At 42.3% G+C, this 17325-nt stretch overlaps 2 protein-coding genes across 2 annotated transcripts in view; one reads left to right on the top strand and one right to left on the bottom strand.

Moving 5' to 3' along the window:
* Nucleotides 1–6210, bottom strand: part of RFC1 (replication factor C subunit 1) — an 83042-nt gene extending 76832 nt beyond the window's left edge. The window contains exon 1 of the mRNA XM_039540170.1: nucleotides 6081–6210. Within this exon, the coding sequence (XP_039396104.1) occupies nucleotides 6081–6083 (3 nt within the window). The 5' untranslated portion in view covers nucleotides 6084–6210. The remainder of the gene's footprint in view (nucleotides 1–6080) is intronic.
* KLB (klotho beta) overlaps nucleotides 1–17325 on the top strand; it is a 66216-nt gene that overhangs the window by 3867 nt on the left and 45024 nt on the right. Inside the window, 5 exon segments of the mRNA XM_039540174.1 lie at nucleotides 3745–3924; nucleotides 8537–8658; nucleotides 15746–15966; nucleotides 15968–16021; nucleotides 16023–16778. Of these exon segments, the coding sequence (XP_039396108.1) occupies nucleotides 15937–15966; nucleotides 15968–16021; nucleotides 16023–16778 (840 nt within the window). The 5' untranslated portion in view covers nucleotides 3745–3924; nucleotides 8537–8658; nucleotides 15746–15936.

The raw sequence follows: 17325 nt of genomic DNA, 5'->3' as shown, positions 1-17325 counted from the left end.
TTAGATGAAGGTTTCTAACCATTAGAGGAGTGAAGTTCTAGAACAGCCTTCCAAGGGCAGTAGGGGGGTCAACAGACATATCTGGTTTCTAAAAAAAAAGGTAATAAAAAGGTAATAATTGGAGATATACCAATCTCCTAGAACTGGAAGGGACCTTGAAAAGTCATTGAGTCCAGCCCCCTGCCTTCACTAGCAGGACCAATTTTTGCCCCAGATCCCTAAGTGGCCTCCTCAAGGATTGAACTCACAACCCTGGGTTTAGCAGGCCAATGCTCAAACCACTGAGCTATCCCTCCCCACAACCTAAGACTAAGCTTGATAAGTTTATGGAGGGGATGGTATGATGGGATAGCCTAATTTTGGCAATTAATTGATCTTTGATTATTAGCGATAAATATACCCAATGGCCTGTGATGGGATGTTAGATGGGGTGGGATCTGAGTTTTCTTTCTACAGAGTTTCTACAGAGAATTCTTTCCTGGGTGCTGGCTGGTGAGTCTTGACCACATGCTCAGGATTTAGCTGACTGCCATAGTTGGGGGTCAGGAAGGAATTTTCCTCCAGGACAGACTGGCAGAGGCCCTGGAGGTTTTTCTCCTTCCTCTGCAGTGTGGGGCACAGGTCACTTGCTGGAGAATTCTCTGCACCTTGAGGTTTTTAAACCATGATTTGAGGACTTCAATAACTCAGACATAGGTTAAGGGTTTGTTACAGGAGTGGGTGGGTGAGATTCTGTGGCCTGCGTTGTGCAGGAGGTCAGACTAGATGATCACAATGGTCCCTTCTGACTTTAAAGTCTATGAGTCAAGTATCAGGGGGTAGCTGTGTTAGTCTGTATCCACAAAAAACAACAAGGAGTCCAGTGGCACCTTAAAGACTAACATTTATTTGGGCATAAGCTTTCGTGGGTAAAAAACCTCACTGTTAACACTGGTTCCCCCTTGTGAGGTACTCCCTTCTCTTCGTTTGTCGTCATATAATGCGTGCATCTGTAACTTTCACTCCATGCTTCTGAATTGAGGTTTTTGCCCACGAAATCTTATGCCCAAATAAATCTGTTAGTCTTTAAGGTGCCATCACACTCCTTGTTGTTTTTATTGTCATCCAAGTTGGGCTTGCAGGGCTAAAAACTGCTATGTAGATGTTCAGGCTTGGGCTCAAGCTCAAATGTCTACACAGCAATTTTTAGCCCCTGAGCCAACTGATCTGGTTCAGACATGGATATTTTTATCCCCATGTAGAACTAATCTCTGTGCTAACCCAAGGACTTTGATTCTGTATGCTAGGTGACTAATAAATTACTTGTTACCCTGTTTTGAAAAGGCTGCCTTATGTTTCTGCAGTGAGAGCACTGCATGATGAAGTACAGTACAAGCCTTCCACAGGGGGCTGGTTTAGCAGGATTTGCTGCCAGGTGCCACAGAGAGACAGATTGCTGATGCCCAAAGGCCCAGTTCAGGGGTGGGTAAACTTTTTGGCCCAAGGGCCACATCTGGGTGGGGAAATTGCATGCAGGGCCATGAATGTAGGACTGGGGCAAGGGGTTGCGGTGCAGGAGGGAGTGCAGGGCATGGGAGGGGGTGTGGTGTGCAGGAAGGGGCTCAAGGCAAGGGGTTGGGGCAGAGGAGGGGTGTGGGATGTATGAGGGGGCTCAGGGCAGGGGGATGGGGTGCAGCAGGGATGTGAGGTGCAGCAGGGGGCTCAGGTCAGGGGGTTGGAGTGCAGGAGGGGTTCAGGGTGCAGGCTCTGGCCCAGCACTGCTTACCTGGAGTGGCTCTGGGGTGGCAGCGGCGCACACCGGGACCAGGGCAGGCTCCCTGCCAGCCTGCCTGCCCTGGCCCCACGCTGCTCCCGGAAGCCGCCAGCACCACATCCCTGCAGCCCCTGGGGGAGGGGGAGCAGAGCATTCTGCACATTGCCCTTGCCTGCAGGTACCTCCCCCGAAGCTCCCACTGGCTGCGGTTCCCCGTTCCAGCCAATGGAAGCTGTAGAGGGTGGTGCCTGCAGACAAGGGCAACATGTGGAGCCCTCTGTCCCCGCCCTCCCACCACCTTCCCCAGGGGTCACAGGGACGTGGTGCCAGCCACTTCCGGGAGTGGTGCGGGGTTCCAGGGGTGGTAATCCCACGGGCTGAATCTGGCCCGCAGGTTGTAGTTTGCCCACCCCTGGCCCAGTCTCGGGCCACAGGCCAGCCCCTCTAGAACTGTGTGGGTCCTTGGGGCCTGACACACTGAAGAAGTCACTCCCAAAGAACTGGTTACAGGCTGCGGCGTACACTGGACCTTGTGGATCTGTGACAGTATCTTCCAAAAATAACCACAGTATCTTAGACTGATGAGTAATGTGGTGACACTATTAGAGGAGTGCCCAAAGCAAAGTCTACAAAACACCTAAACTGCAATCCATTGGTGCTTTCTTTATTATACAGGTCTGGCTCAGTGAGACTAATGATTTTTAACAGACAAGAGACAATGAATTATTTGTCTTTAATGGCTGGGTAAGTGTTCTTGTTTCCATTGCTGGTGAACTCAAACAAGCATCTTCTATTTATCCATCAAGCACTGTTCATGCAAACACTATGGCTTGTCTTTTGATAATAACCTTGTGACTATAACGCAGTTATCTGTAGGTTTTTAACTTCAAAATTTGTCTCCCTTTGTTAACACAATGTTCCATTCTCTTGCTGCAAATCATCCTTTGATACCCATATCAAGGCAGAAGTAGCTTTCTTCAATTGTTTAAAATTAGTTTCTCAGCAAATTGCCAAAGCTTCAAGATAATAGCATATAATCCACACTAAATCACTTTCTGAATAAAGGCTTAGATTTGAGTGCTTACTTTACCTTAAAGTGACTAAACTAAAAGACTGTATATATCCTTCAAGTGTCCTCTGTTTACCATCTTCAGCATTGCTATATTAGCCTTCAAATTCTTCTTCAGACATCCCATTTTTTCCCAGAGGAGAAATATAATCTTGTTAGAAGCTACTGGACTGTAATAGGTGTACGGATGAAACTATTCTTGCATTATATGAAGCTAAAAATAGGAGAAGCAAAATGGAACTTACTTCATGCCATATATATATCTGGGAATAACACTAAAAAAAAAATCTATAGGCCTGGTCTATACGAGACTTATGCCAGTATAGCTATGTCAGGAGCATAAAGAGGTGTGATCCCTGACTATCATAGCTTTTTCAGCAGAAGCCCCTAGCGTAGCCCATATTATACCAATAAATATGCAGTTTTGCTGGTATAGCTTGTTTTGCTTCTGAGCACTGGTTTTACTACACCAAGACCAAGCACAGCTTCCAGATAGAGTGTGGATGCAATTCTGAGTGCTTTGCTGGTATAGTATACCAGTATTCTTATACAAATAATGTTGTTAAAGTAGACATAACCCAGGTAAAACCAGAGCAAAACAACTGTCTGACTGGTCCATATCTTCAGTCCAAACGACTGAACTACTTATTAGTTCTAATTTAATCCTAAAATGGACCACTTCCTTCCTTTTTAGTTAGGATACCAACCTAAAAAGGAAATGTTCTGACTGACCATACTTTTCTAAATGTCAGACTGTATATTTTAAATATTGGTATATGAAAAAACCTGGCATTATATGCATGCTAACTTCTTGAAATGCTGTCTGAAACGAACATTTTAAAGAGTCTCTTGCCCTCTGATGGATATATAACATCAGCAGCACCAACACTGCTTAATTGTTGGATTTTTCCTGTGCTTATAGGTGGAGGCTACTGCCATCCAACAGGCAACAGTCAAGTGTGATTCCTCATTTGCCTAGAAGCAGCTTGCCAATCTCTTTTTCCGAAAAAATCATAAGGAATAAGCCCCAGTTACATCCACCAATATGGCTGTCCCAGAGCAAACCCTAAGGACAAGCTAACAAACACTGACTTGTACCAAGGTAGGTTTCAAGCCAGGGCTAAACTCCAGTTTATAGCAGTTTGCCTATTTGCCAGGAGGGGCTTGCAACAGTGATTGAACACACATGACAAACTCCCATTGTAGACAAGGCCTTGGTAATTGGATTCCCTTCCCTTATTTTAAATACTGTTTTCTCTCATGGAAGAATTTCCATGAAGTTTTCTTCTTGCCTTGCTCTCAATAGTTTGTTCCCTTCAAGCAGCTGAAACAGGATAAGCTCTGCCTCTCATGGGCCAACTGCCTCATGCATGTTACTTTTCTTCTGTGCAATCAGTAGTAAAATTAAACGGATGAAGTATATAACATTTGTATGGAGTAAACTGAAATAGATGAGAAGCACAAAAGTAATTTTCACAGAACTATGAAGGAAGGATACCTGATATTCTATATCCAGTTTCAATTCCTATACCAAGGTGTTAAAATAAAAGGACAGAAAACACAGCTATTTTGTGTTTGTGTCTTCTCACTGCAAACATTAAGTAACTAAAGCTGGAAATAGCCATTTAAAATGCACCTTTTGGACCTCTTCATATCTAATTCTAGTCCTGTACAAGTCTAGTAGCAGTCTTCCCTGGGAAGTAGTATACACTTGCAAATTTCATTGTGAAGAGAGCAGAGCTCAGTTTGAAACCTTAAGCAGTTTATCAATACAATTCAAGCAATAGTTATTTAACATTAGTTTAGCATAATTCATTTCCAGAAGCAAATAAACTAAACCACATTGGGTATATCTACATGGGACTAAAAATCCCATAGCTGGCCTATGTCCACTTACTCAGGGTCATGGGGCTCATGCTCCAGAGCTAAAAATTGCTGTTTAGATGTTCAGATGTCCACCCTTGCAGGCTCCCAGAGCTTGGGCTCCAGCCCAAGCCCAAATGTCTACACAGCAATCTTTCAGACCCTGAGCGTGAGCTAGCTGTCAGTCCCACTAGAGGATTTTTTATCCTTCTGTAGACATACCTATTAAGCCCACTTTAATTCTGAACACCAGCATCTGGTGATGTAATGCAGGTTAACTAATCTACTTCAAATACACCTCTTTAATTCGGATTAATTTTCCTGCATCTCTCTATGCAGGCAAGACAGCTCAACAATTGCACCAGTTTGATTAAATTGTTTTAGAACGCTACCTTTAGTTAAATCAGTGCAAATTACATAGAACAGGCCTAAGAAAGATCATATAATCAAGAGATAAACACTTTATTATGAATTATCTCACTTAGCACCATAAATGGGTAATGGGCAGGGAGAGGGGCTAAATATATGCATAAACTAGAACTAAAATAAAGCTGTTTTAATTCACATCTTTAGTTACTTAGGCAAAAGATCTATACATGGACACCCTTAATTTGGATTAAGTATCCTATTTAACTTGATTTTACTGACATTAAACTAGGGCACTCAGTCCAAAATAAGTAACCATATATAGACATACTGAAACAACTAAAATTGTGAATTAAAAAGATCATTTATTTTGGTTCCAGCTGGTGTGTAGACAGGATGGCCTAGCAGGCTATCAGCACCCTACGACAAGGAGGAGTACTTGGGCTGATACAGACTAACACAACTACCCCTCTGAAACCAGTGTCCTAAGAGCGGCACCACAGCCAAGGAGTTAAGTAGGGCACACAGGATCACATGTGGAATACAAACTTAATCCACTTTAATATCGCCAATAGGTGGCACTTGGTAGGTGGGAGTTTGAAAGAACGACTTGCCCCTGCTCCTAAAGCACCCACAGAAAGGCCAGAAGGCCCTTCCAAAGGGGAAGTCAGTAACCCCCACAGCTGACTTTAGCAGCACAGGGAAACGTTCCCCCCGGCTTGCCCGCCGGCCCCCAGCAGCACCGCCGCCGCTCCCTCGCGTTTCCTAGAGGATAAGGAAGGTCTCTGCCCCAACCATCGCTCTGAGCAGCAAGAGCCAGGCCACTCGCTGCTGCGGCCCCGCCGGCGGGGAGCCTGGGGAAGGGGGCACCCGGGCGGGTCGTAGCCTCCTTTCAGGGCGCGGTGAGGGAGCCCGCCCCGCCTGACCGCGCTGGGGTCCCACGCGCCGGCCGAGCGGGAGCGCTACCTGCACCCACGCCCCGGGGAGAAGGGGGTGTCGGGGCCAGCTACCCACCCCCGCCGCGCTCACCATGTTGCCGGGGGTGGTTTATCTCGTTAGCGGGTAATAGCGGGCCGCCTCCTGCGCCATCCCCCCTTCGCGCCAACGCCAAACGCGCGGCGCGTGGGAGTGACGTCACTAACGCGCCGGCTGAGGCGATTGCCGATTGGAGGCGGGGAGGGGACTAGGTGGGGGTAGGAGGTGGAGGGTGGTGGCTGGATGGGGGTAGGAGGGAAAGTGGTGGGACTGGCGCCTGTTAGATATTTAAGGGGATGCGGCAGACACAGGGTGACAGATGCCTAGTCCAGGTGCTTAATTTCCTGCTGGGCACCTTACCTCTCAGTTTGCCTGGAAAGCATGTTGAAGTCTTTTGTTTACAATCACCTAGCGTTGTAGATAGGGCCCTACCAAAATTGTGGTCCATTTTGGTCAATTTCATGGTCATAGGAATTTAAAAATAATAAATTTAATGATTTCAGCTATGTAAATCTGAAGTTTCACGCAGTTGCATTTTTAGGGGTCTGGACCCAAAAAGGAGTTGTGGGGATTGCAGGGTTATTGTAGGGAGGGTTGCGGTACTGCCACCCTTACTCAGGGCCGGTGCAACCATTTAGGCGACCTAGGCAGTCGCCTAGGGCACTAGGATTTGGGGGGGGGGGGGCGGCATTTTCTTCAGCAGCGACTGTGGCGCCCGGATCTTCGGCCGCCCCGGTCGCCACCGGCATTTAGGTGGAGGGAGCTGGGGTAGGGGAGCACAGGGAGGGCCACCTTCAGCAAGTGCTGGGGAACTCTCCGCCCCTGCCCCGCCTCCTCCCCGAGCACGCCGTGGCTGCTTCACTTCTCCCGCCTCCCAGGCTTGTGGCACCATACAGCTTTGGCGCCACAAGCCTGTGGGGTGGGAGAAGTGAAGCAGCGACAGCATGCTCAGGGTGGAGGCGGAGCAAGGGTGAGCTGGGGTCGGGGGATGCCCCTCAGGCCGGAGAGAGGGAGCTGCCGCAGGGGGGGGCGCCTCAGGACAGAGCTGCCGTGGGGGGGTGCCTCAGGGTGGGAGGACGGGGGAGGGCACAAGGTGGAAGTTTCGCCTAGGGCGCAAAACATCCTTGCACTGGCCCTGCTCTTACTTCTACACTGCTGCTGGTGGGGCGCTGCCTTCAGAGCAGGGCCCCTGGCCAACAGCCTCTCCTTTCCATTCACCCAGCTCTGAAGGCAGCACAGAAGTAAGGTTGGCAATACCACTATCCGCCCTACCACCACCAATACCTTGTGACCCTCCTGAAACTCCCTTTTGAGTCAGGACCCCCAATTTAAGAAATGCTGGTCTCCCCCATGAAATCTGTATAGTATAGGGTAAAAGCCCACAAAAGACCAGATTTCATGGCTGTGAATTTGATAGGGCCCTAGTTATAATTAAATTATTATTTGAAATGTAGTTTAAAACCTTCACCATGTCCAGAACAGTGTGCCTCAACCTTGTCCTGAGTTTGCTGCTCCTCATCCCTCCCCACTTACACCTCAGGCCTAGCAGGGTCCTGACTCCTGAGAAGTCATGCTGTGCTGAAGAACCAGCTCTATGTAGAAGGGCTGCTTTCAGTGGGAGCAGTGGCAGGCTTTTCTTCATCTTCTGCTTTTACCTCAGTCTTTGCAATTTTCATTTGTCTGCAGCTGTACCATTTTTGTCTCTGCCCTCTGCCCAATTCCATCGGTCTATTCTATCACCCAAGTGTTTGAACACCTCACAAACATTAATTAATTAATCCCCAATCTGCCACGATGAGGTAAGGTATGCATTAACTAAAGTTAGGCCATCAAAAGTGCCAGGATGGAAGACCAAGAAAAAGCCTGGGTGCTGGAATCATAGTGAGTCTGTCAATTTTGAACCAACTAATCAATAGCAGTGCTTAAGAGTTTTTAGAATAAATTAAGGCCTGAAAGTATGTCTGATTTGTTTTGTTTTTCTTGCTTTTTACCTTTAGAAATATATCAGACATGTCAAATCTGGTCTTTCTTGGTTTTGCTAGAAGTCTCAGATTTGGATTTTGAATTCTCAGCCTTCAACTGAAGCCATGTTCCCTCAGTTAAAGGCTGAGAGAGCTCAAAATCCATATGTGAGACCTTTACCAAAACCAGGAAGTCTTTTTTATAAAGATGCTAATTTTTAAGAGACATTTTTCTCCCAATTTTTTCTCAGATTACTGCATTGAATGGGCATTAGAAACAATAACAAAAATGAGATTATTTAAACAGTCCAAATAAAATTAAGTTCCCATCTCAGTCAAGTTTCATTTGCTTGACTTCTCTGATGTCATAAAATTATTGGTTCTCTAGTTTCTAGGTCTTTCAGGAAAAACAGGTTACAATGAACCTGAATTTATCATATTAAAAACAAGGCTAAGTCTCACCGTTTTTTAAAGGGAAAAAAACTCTCAGACCTTTTTTATACCACACACAAGCAAACAAGGGTTCAAACCCAATTGTTTCTTTTACAGGTGCTGCTTCAGGTGTTATCTTTTGGATGAGTCCTGATCACTTGTGACAGTGGATTTGTAATAAGCACTTTTTGCAAGAACAGGAAAATCTACCGTGGTACCTCGGTCAAATTCCAATATGGGTAATTACATTTTGCTTGTCTTAATTCTGCATATAATTTAAAGTTGATATGGTATTTTTATCTTCTTATTCTGTATTGTTGGAAGGTTTTGTACAGATAAAACTGCCAAATTTCATTCTAAAGGTTGGGTCTGTATTAATAGTGTAGAATCTGTAGACTTGCCTTGCCTGAGCAGAATGCCCTATACTATCAGTTAACTAAGATCCATTTAGATGAGAGGCGCTATATAAAAGCAAAATCATTATTCCATCTTTTTTTTTCCACTAGGTCAGCAAGCATCATATAATAATGTTTTCCTGAGCGTTTGGGGGTTAGTTTATTTTTCCAGGGGATTTCTATGCAGAATTCTATAGTTACTGCTCAGTCTTCAACCTTGGTGCTTTTTTAAAACTGTTTAAGCCCATTACAATCTGGCTGAGAGTTTTACTGATAAGACAAATTGTGTATCTGGATAAAGAGATTGAGCTGGTAAAACAAAGTTAAAGCAGTTGTTTAGCTGTTGGAATTTTATAATTAAAGAAGTCTGTTTTACTTATGCAACAGGTTTAAGGTGAGGTCTTTGAACTTCTAAAATTAAAAAACTTAGAAATGGAAAATATGGAGGATGCTTCTTGCATATGGATCTGTTTGTCCGACATGACAGAACATATTTTGTTCGTAGTGTTAAGCTGAAGAATTCTGTGCAGTTTGAAAGCTTGTACCTTCCACCAACAGAAGTTGGTCCAATAACAGATATTACTTTACCTGCCTTGTCACAGATCATATTTTAACATTAATGATATCATACTACTAGCCTGTTTAATTCCTTAATTCTGATTTTGTGTTTTGACAATGTCTTGTATAGGGATTGTTATTCCTTTCTGAATGTACATAATCACGTGGAATGTACATTTTGAATATTAGCATAGCTTGTGAATTAACATTTCTGTATGTACTCAGTGCAAATCAAACTTGCTTTTAGGTAATTTTATACAAATTACCCAGTATGCTACGGTATTGTGATGACTATACAAAGGAAAATGTATCACATTTAAATGTTTCTAATTGTGTATTTGTAGATACATAATAATCCTCATTAGACCCTGATTTGATCCACAGATGTTCCTGCTACCAGAATTAAGAGTAGCTGACATTTGATAGAGCCACACAAAGTGTTTAAATAATGTTAAAGAATTATAGTACGTGGTTATCTCTGTTTGTATTTGATAAAGTTGCCTAGAATAACATTAAGCTGATCACTATGTGCGAGTGGACTGGTGACACATTCCTATTTCTTGGAAGTCAGGATTTTAACCCTTTCTGAACAACCAGAGCTGCGTAAAGTCTTGGAGTGGTTATGGTTTGATTCTGGTTATAGAGAAAGAGGAGTGGGTGGGTGTGTGTGTGTAAATTTAATATTTTGCTTCTGCCACCAGAATCATGAAAAGGTGTTCATTTATATTACAAAATACTTGTAGTTGCTGTGAAATGAGGAATGTGCTTCCCATCTGATCTTGTCATAGACTGTGGCCTTTGCTTTAAAGAGACATTATACAGTGAAAAATCATATTTTGTAAAAGTACCTATGAAGCAAATTATATCTTTAGATTGTATAAACTGAAAAAGGTTAAAAAAAAAAATCTAATTTACTAGTTTGCTTTTTAACATTTGGCAAGTCACTTATGGCCTGTTTTTTTTCCAGGGGTAATAATCACTTCTGAAAATCAGGCTATCTGTTCTTCAGCTTCCTCATCTGTAAAATGAGGATGGAGTTACCCATGTCTGTTGCAAAAAATGACAGAGAATCATTAGTATTTCTCTCAAATTGGGAAATGAAAACAGTTTAGTCAGTTTCACTTTTATTAATCAATTTCTGGTCCTTTCACTTTCTTATAATCTAGTATCATGCTGCAATCTTAGGCTTCAAACACTACATGAGAATTGCTTTATTTTTAAAAAGCAACTTTCATTAGTTTTTTTTTTTTAAGAAACACTTTGTTTAGTTTTCTATGAAATCTACATTTTAAGTCAAGTTTGAGCTGATTGTTAATTTAAATTACCTACATATCTTTTTACTTTCTAATGCGGGGGGTGCTTTTAACATCTCCTAAAGAAACTTCTTGTAATCCTGAGGATACAAGAAAATACAACAGAAGTGTCTCCTGAAAAATGTTGAAATAAGAATTCCTTTTTTTGTAATGGTAGAAATTTGTTTTAATCCAATCAATTTTCAATAATCAAGAGTCCAGTGCTCTGTAGGTTGTTTTTGGACAATTCCTCTGGGAGCATTCAACATATTGAGTTATCTGGAAAGTAAGAAATCCATATCTCTCACATTGTAAAGTAATGGAATTTGCATTTAGAGGCAGAATTAAATTATCTAGTATTCTTTGTAAATCCACAATCCATCTTAGATTTTCTATTTACCCACCACCATCCTATATCATGTTTTCAGTAAGGAGTTGATCCAAACTCAATAGCGGATTTGGATGTGCAAAGAATGTATGAATAGGGTCTTGATATATATTAAGTTATAGAGGACACTACATAAACTGACCTGTTGCTTTCTGCGTCCTTGATGGTAGGTGATCAAGGCAACTGATGCTAACATAAAGATTACACTGTCTTTAGGAGGACTTTGGAACTTAAATATTTTCCCTGTCCATCTTCATTTGAATATCCAGACAGAATGATTGTATCACATCTCGGATTATCAGCCATTTGTTTGATTAAATCACCAATTAATCTCCCTTCCCCCCTCTTCTCCTGATCAACTGTGGTCTGTTGAAATACTGTAGAAGCTTGAAACAACATTGTAACATGTTTCCCTACATAGCTATAGCTAATTGTTTCAGACAAGCTGTTGCAGAACATGTTCATTTGCATATCACTTAAGTATGTTTGTTTTAAGAGTAAAGAAAAACAATTACAACAACTTTTTGGGTTAATTTCAAACTTCATATTGCACAGTAGCAAAAAGATGATATTTTAAGCCACTATTGCTAATATCAATAGCTCTACTTTTTTTTCAGAAACTTACAATTTGGCTCAATTTGGGTGGATTTTCACAGGAGTAGCAAAAGGCACATTTCTGATACAAAGGCCACTCCCCCTGCCAAGCTGAAATCCCTGCTCCAAAGCATGGAAGCCCTAGAGCTTCTCAAAGAAAAGGTCACCAGAATTTTTTAACATGGGAAAAACAGTGTATTTTACTTTAGCCTTATTCTCAGAAGAGACTGGACTGTTTTGGCTGAGATTTTCCAAAAAGAATCAGCCTAATGTAGATGCCCAGCATGTAAAATTTCACCCTCAATGTTTATAGTTTGGCAAAGTTATAAGGAACTGAAAACAGGATCTTATAGTGAGAAGTATTGGGCAGTCTTCAGAGCTGCCCAGAGGATTCAGGGGGCCCCTTCCATAGAAAAAAGATGCAATACTATAGAATACTATATTCTCGTGGGGGCCCCTGCTGGGCCTGGGGCAAATTGCCCCACTTCCCCCGCCCCATTTGGCCCTGAGAAAAATAAACATTTAAAAACCTTCCGCATCTCGGCACAAACCCAGTTTTGAAAAAACTTCTTTTCAAGTCATCTTTACAAGGTATCAGCATCAGCTAGTGCTAAAAGGCATTAAAGCTCATTAAAAGGGTTGGACAAATATTTTCCATCAAAACTTTTTTTGGCTCCAAAGCTAGGGTATTTTAAAAAGCAGAAAAAAATCACGGACGTCGTCTGCTTTCCTTCAAAATTTGTTGTGTTTTTTTTTTAATTGAAAAGCTGAAATTAGTCTGCCAAAACCTGCACATGGTTTGGAGTTTCAGAAGTGTGTGGCCAAATATTTGCTGCTTGCTGTGTTTGATTGTTTAAAGAAACAATAAAAAAATTCTGCTTAAAAAAAATCCAAAACTTTTGAACCACCTCAGCTTGTGACCAAATGCCTGAGCCCATCCAGTCAGAGATTTTTCCAGGTTTCTGATACTCTGCTGGCTTCCTTGACTCATATCTGTCTCTATAACTTTGGGTTCATTTAGGTTAGAACATAAGAATGGCCATACTGGGTCAGACCAAAGGTCTATCCAGCCCAGTATCCTGTCTACCGACAGTGTCCAATGCCAAGTGCCCCAGAGGGAATGAACCTAACAGGTAATGATCAAGTGATCTCTCTCCTGCCATCCATCTCCATCTTCTGACAAACAGAGGCTAGGGACACCATTCCTTACCCATCCTGGCTAATAGCTATTAATGGATTTAACCTCCGTGCATTTATCTGTTTCCTAGAGACGGGCTCCATGGGGTCCCTCACAAACTGGAGACGGTTACTGTGGGTTTGTCTTTAGTATAGACTATGTACATACTCCATGAACTGAGCATTTGAGCTTGTTCCAGAATCTGGGATGAGCCTATGTTGTGAAAACTGAACGCCTCCCTCCTCTCCCGGAGCCTCAGCATGCCACATCCAGGAGCGGCCCTGGACGGCGCTGCAGTGGCGTGGCTCTGGCGGGAACTCAGGTCCTGCCGGTCAGCCACAGCTCACAGCCTGCCCCCTTAACACACGGCTCTGAGTGGGAGGAGCTCAGGCCCCGCCCGAGCCATGCCCTTTTAGCTCTGTCCAGGGCCACTCCTGGACACGGCGCGCTGAGGCACCGGGGGATGGGGGAAGGCGGGGCCGGGGGGAGCCTCCGACATTCTCATGGGGGCCCCTGCGGGGCCTGGGGCAAATTGCCCCACTTGCCCCCCCTCCGGGCGGCCCTGGCAGTCTTAATAATAGGCAGTGCTATCAATTCCCCCTGTAATAATGAAAGGAAAACAGCCCATAGCCTTGTCTAAACTGGAAAATGTTAGGGTTGTAAGTATCTGCTACCCCGTCACACACCTTGTGCAGACACACTAAATTGCTTGCACTGATGTGCAAGCGTTGCCAGCACTGTGGTAGTTGGACTGGATGGGAGAAAGCCTTACCATCCTTATTGTGTGCATTGTGTCACTATGCTGTTGCAGCACAAGTGCTGGTCGTTTTTGGCTGCAGTGTTACCACTGTTCCTCCCTGCGTAGTTCCTTAGTGCATCTGCAACCCCCTCAGTGTCACTCAGTGCAATGTCACCTGTACTCATGACTACTAAGTAGTTTTGAGCTACTGCTGCTTTGGCATATATGCATATGGGCTGATTTATCAAGTGCAATATATATAATCTTAAGGCATTTTAATTACAAAAATAAATAATATATTAAAGCAATTTCAGTGCAATTTAATATTATAAAACCTGCTATTTTATATAATGACAAGTGCTAACCCATACAGTGGACATTTAAAAAAAAAAAAGGGTACAGTACTTTTCCAACAATGCTCTCCACCATTATTTCCATAAGCCCCGTCGTTCAGGACCTGTTCTGGCAATTGTGGAATAGTTAGCACTCATTCCAAATGCATTTTGGGTGTGTCTGGGCCTATTGAACAGGTTTATGTTAGCCATATGGCTACTGTTAATTAACTACTCCAGTAGAACTCTCTAGTGTGGACAAGTATCTATAATAGTGTAATTCATTAGCCATCATGAGGCATAAGAACATAGGCAATTTTTATAAACACATAAACATGCTACAGAGAAATACATACATGTCTCCAGATATAGATATGATGTCATTTGTCCTAAATATATATAAATAAATAAATAAATAGTACGTTTGTACATGTTAGCTACTGTGTCACATTTAGGAATAATCTGTGTTCAATCTCCACTTGTTTTAAGGAGCTACATTGTTAAACGAAGTTGCTATTGATTTTGATGGATCTGCTCAGAAAATGTTATTTAAATCTATATATGCACTATAGTTCCCTATGAAAAGCAATCATGTCATCAGTCCTGTTGTAAGTGGTAAATTCAATGTATGAATACACATTCTTTTATTTTCTATCAAAAGCTTTTCTGAAGACTTCATTATGTTACCAAATACCGTCTTACTGGTTTGTCAGACCCATTACAGTTGTGGCCCAATTGTGTCTACCACAATTCTTTAATTAATCAGTGCTGAAAGAGCATCTGGGTTATTATCTTTATTTAAAAAAAAATCAAAGGAAATTGCCTAAGGACTGAAACAACTGAACTGTTAACTTGTTCTGAGTTGAGGGCAACAGCAAATCATGTTTGCTGTATGTAGAGCTGCATACCAGACCCCTATTTAGGTAGTAAAAACAGCTGCACTTAATTGGATAAAATATTCACTTCCTTTGCATTTGTGTATTGTTAATGGGACATATGTTGATCTCCCCTTCCAGAAAGAAGGAGGGACTCAACAGCCTTCTCAACACCATTTCCCACCTGAACCTAGTGGACCCTTTTCTGCACATTCAGGCTCACATCTGGGGAGGTGGAATGGGCAAGGCTAGATGGATGATTGGGCAGGGGGAATGCACATCTTCCTTCCTCCAGGCCTTCTAACTTTACCCAGAAAACATAAAACAGCACCATTTCTAGGTAGACCCTTCTGGGAGTCCTAAGAGCTCCCATAGCATGGGGCTAGTGTGACTCCAGTGAGCAGTGGGGAGCTGACAAATTACAGAGGCAGCACCCAAGATCTGCCAGGTTTGGGGACAGACTGTGCACTCTTTTCTGTGGGAGGGTAAACTGCCTTCCTCTGAGTAGACAGTGTGGGAAAATCTCCATAAGGAATTCATGGAGAGTCTCACCCTTCAAAAAACAAAACAAAACACCCTGAAGCTCTTAATATGGGAGGGGACAGTTTGACCAAGTGAAAGGCTAAAAAATTTTTTTTAAAGTTTAACAAATTGTAATTAAAAATCTGTCCTGTTATAATATATTGAGCTAAAAGGTATAACCCTGGCAAAAGTAACAACAAATACGTATTGACATGCCCTCTTCTCTGTTCATTATTATTCTTGTTATTATTGTATTGTTTGTTTAGCATTGACAGTGTGCACCTTAATGGGATAATGTAGTCTGAAAATTTTTTTCTATTTCCTTGAAATTTATCTGTATCAAAAATAACTGATAATCTGTCAGTGTCTCCCCTCTCCTAGTATGCTGCCATTTTAGTGATATAGCATTAAAATAATTATAAGTTCGTTCACAAGTATTTATATTATTATATAGGTAACCTATTTTCCTTCAATAAGAACATGACATAAGTGTCCCAATGACTACCAGAAGGCCACCTCCCTGGAATTACGCTGCTTTCTGTAACCCATCCTAGGTCTCATAGTTCAAGCTAATCATTGACAGGGCTTTTACGATCACAAGCTTTTACTGAAGCTTTGATAAGACACTGCAGCAGTTAGTGGCAAATGAAGGCAGGCTGTGCAGCAGGGGACTCTAGGGGATGAATGGATTTTCTCCAGCACCAGTGAAAGAAATCTGACTTTTAACACATACGCTATAGAAGGACACAATGTGTGGCCGAAGACTGAAGAGATCTGTTGCTTTTTGGGCATTTGTTTTCATAAGGACAGTTACTGGGCTTGCCGGAGAAGGAAGATCTGTGTGGAAAAAGGACCTTAACTTCAGTCCTGTGAATGGCACTCAAATGTTTCTGTATGACACTTTCCCCAAAAAATTTCTTTGGGGAGTAGGCACTGGAGCATTTCAGGTGGAGGGCAGCTGGAGGAAGGATGGAAAGGGACCCTCAATATGGGACCACTTCGTTCACTCAGATTTCAGAGATGCTGCCAGCATAGATGACTCCAGCAACAGTTACGCTTTTCTGGAAAAAGACTTGTCAGCTCTGGATTTTTTGGGAGTTACTTTTTATCAGTTTTCAATTTCATGGCCAAGGCTCTTTCCCGCAGGGGTGATAGCAAATGCCAACGAAGAAGGACTCCACTACTACAATACTCTCATTGACTCTCTAGTCCACAGAAATATTGAGCCCATAGTAACTCTGTATCACTGGGACTTGCCTTTGGCACTGCAAGAAAAATACGGGGGGTGGAAAAATGAATCAGTAATTGATATCTTCGACGACTATGCAACTTTTTGTTTCCAAATTTTTGGGGACCGCGTTAAATACTGGATTACAATCCACAATCCTTATTTAGTTGCCTGGCATGGGTATGGTACAGGTATGCATGCACCTGGCGAGAGAGGGAAAATAGCAGCTGTCTATACTGTAGGACACAATCTGATCAAGGTACAGTACAACCAGGTTTAATCTTAACAGCTACAGCACCAACATAGAAAGTAGCAGGGGAAAAACTAGTATAATTGGCATAAAAGAGATCTAGGACTGGTGAAATACTAAGAAACAGTCTTTTGTTTTCAATATTTATTTTACTAGTCACATCAGCCAATTAACTGTATACATACACACACTTTTGTATATTTCAATATTTATTTTACTAGTCACATCAGCCATTCAATCACTATTTATTTATTTATTTATTTATTTATTTAAAGCACCAATTTACTACTTTAGTTCAATTACTATTGCCTGCAAAGTATGGTTATTCAGAAGCTTTCTTTCACAGCCTTTCCATTTAGTCCAATAACAGCTGTTGCTCACATGTCCTGATTATTATTTTTATTTAAACCAAAGTTTTCATATTTGTATATTTAACAAATTCTTCCAGTAATAGAGTTTATATATAAATAATTCATCCCAGCCTGGTAAAATCATATTGCAAAGTATTTGATATCTACTGATATAGCAGGCTTACCAATTGTATTTATTGTTTGAA

The sequence above is a fragment of the Mauremys reevesii genome, linkage group 5, assembly GCF_016161935.1.
Source record: "Mauremys reevesii isolate NIE-2019 linkage group 5, ASM1616193v1, whole genome shotgun sequence".
Classification (NCBI taxonomy): Eukaryota; Metazoa; Chordata; order Testudines; family Geoemydidae; genus Mauremys; species Mauremys reevesii.
The sequence above is the reverse complement of the archived record's forward strand: the minus strand, read 5'-3'. Positions and strand labels throughout refer to the sequence as shown.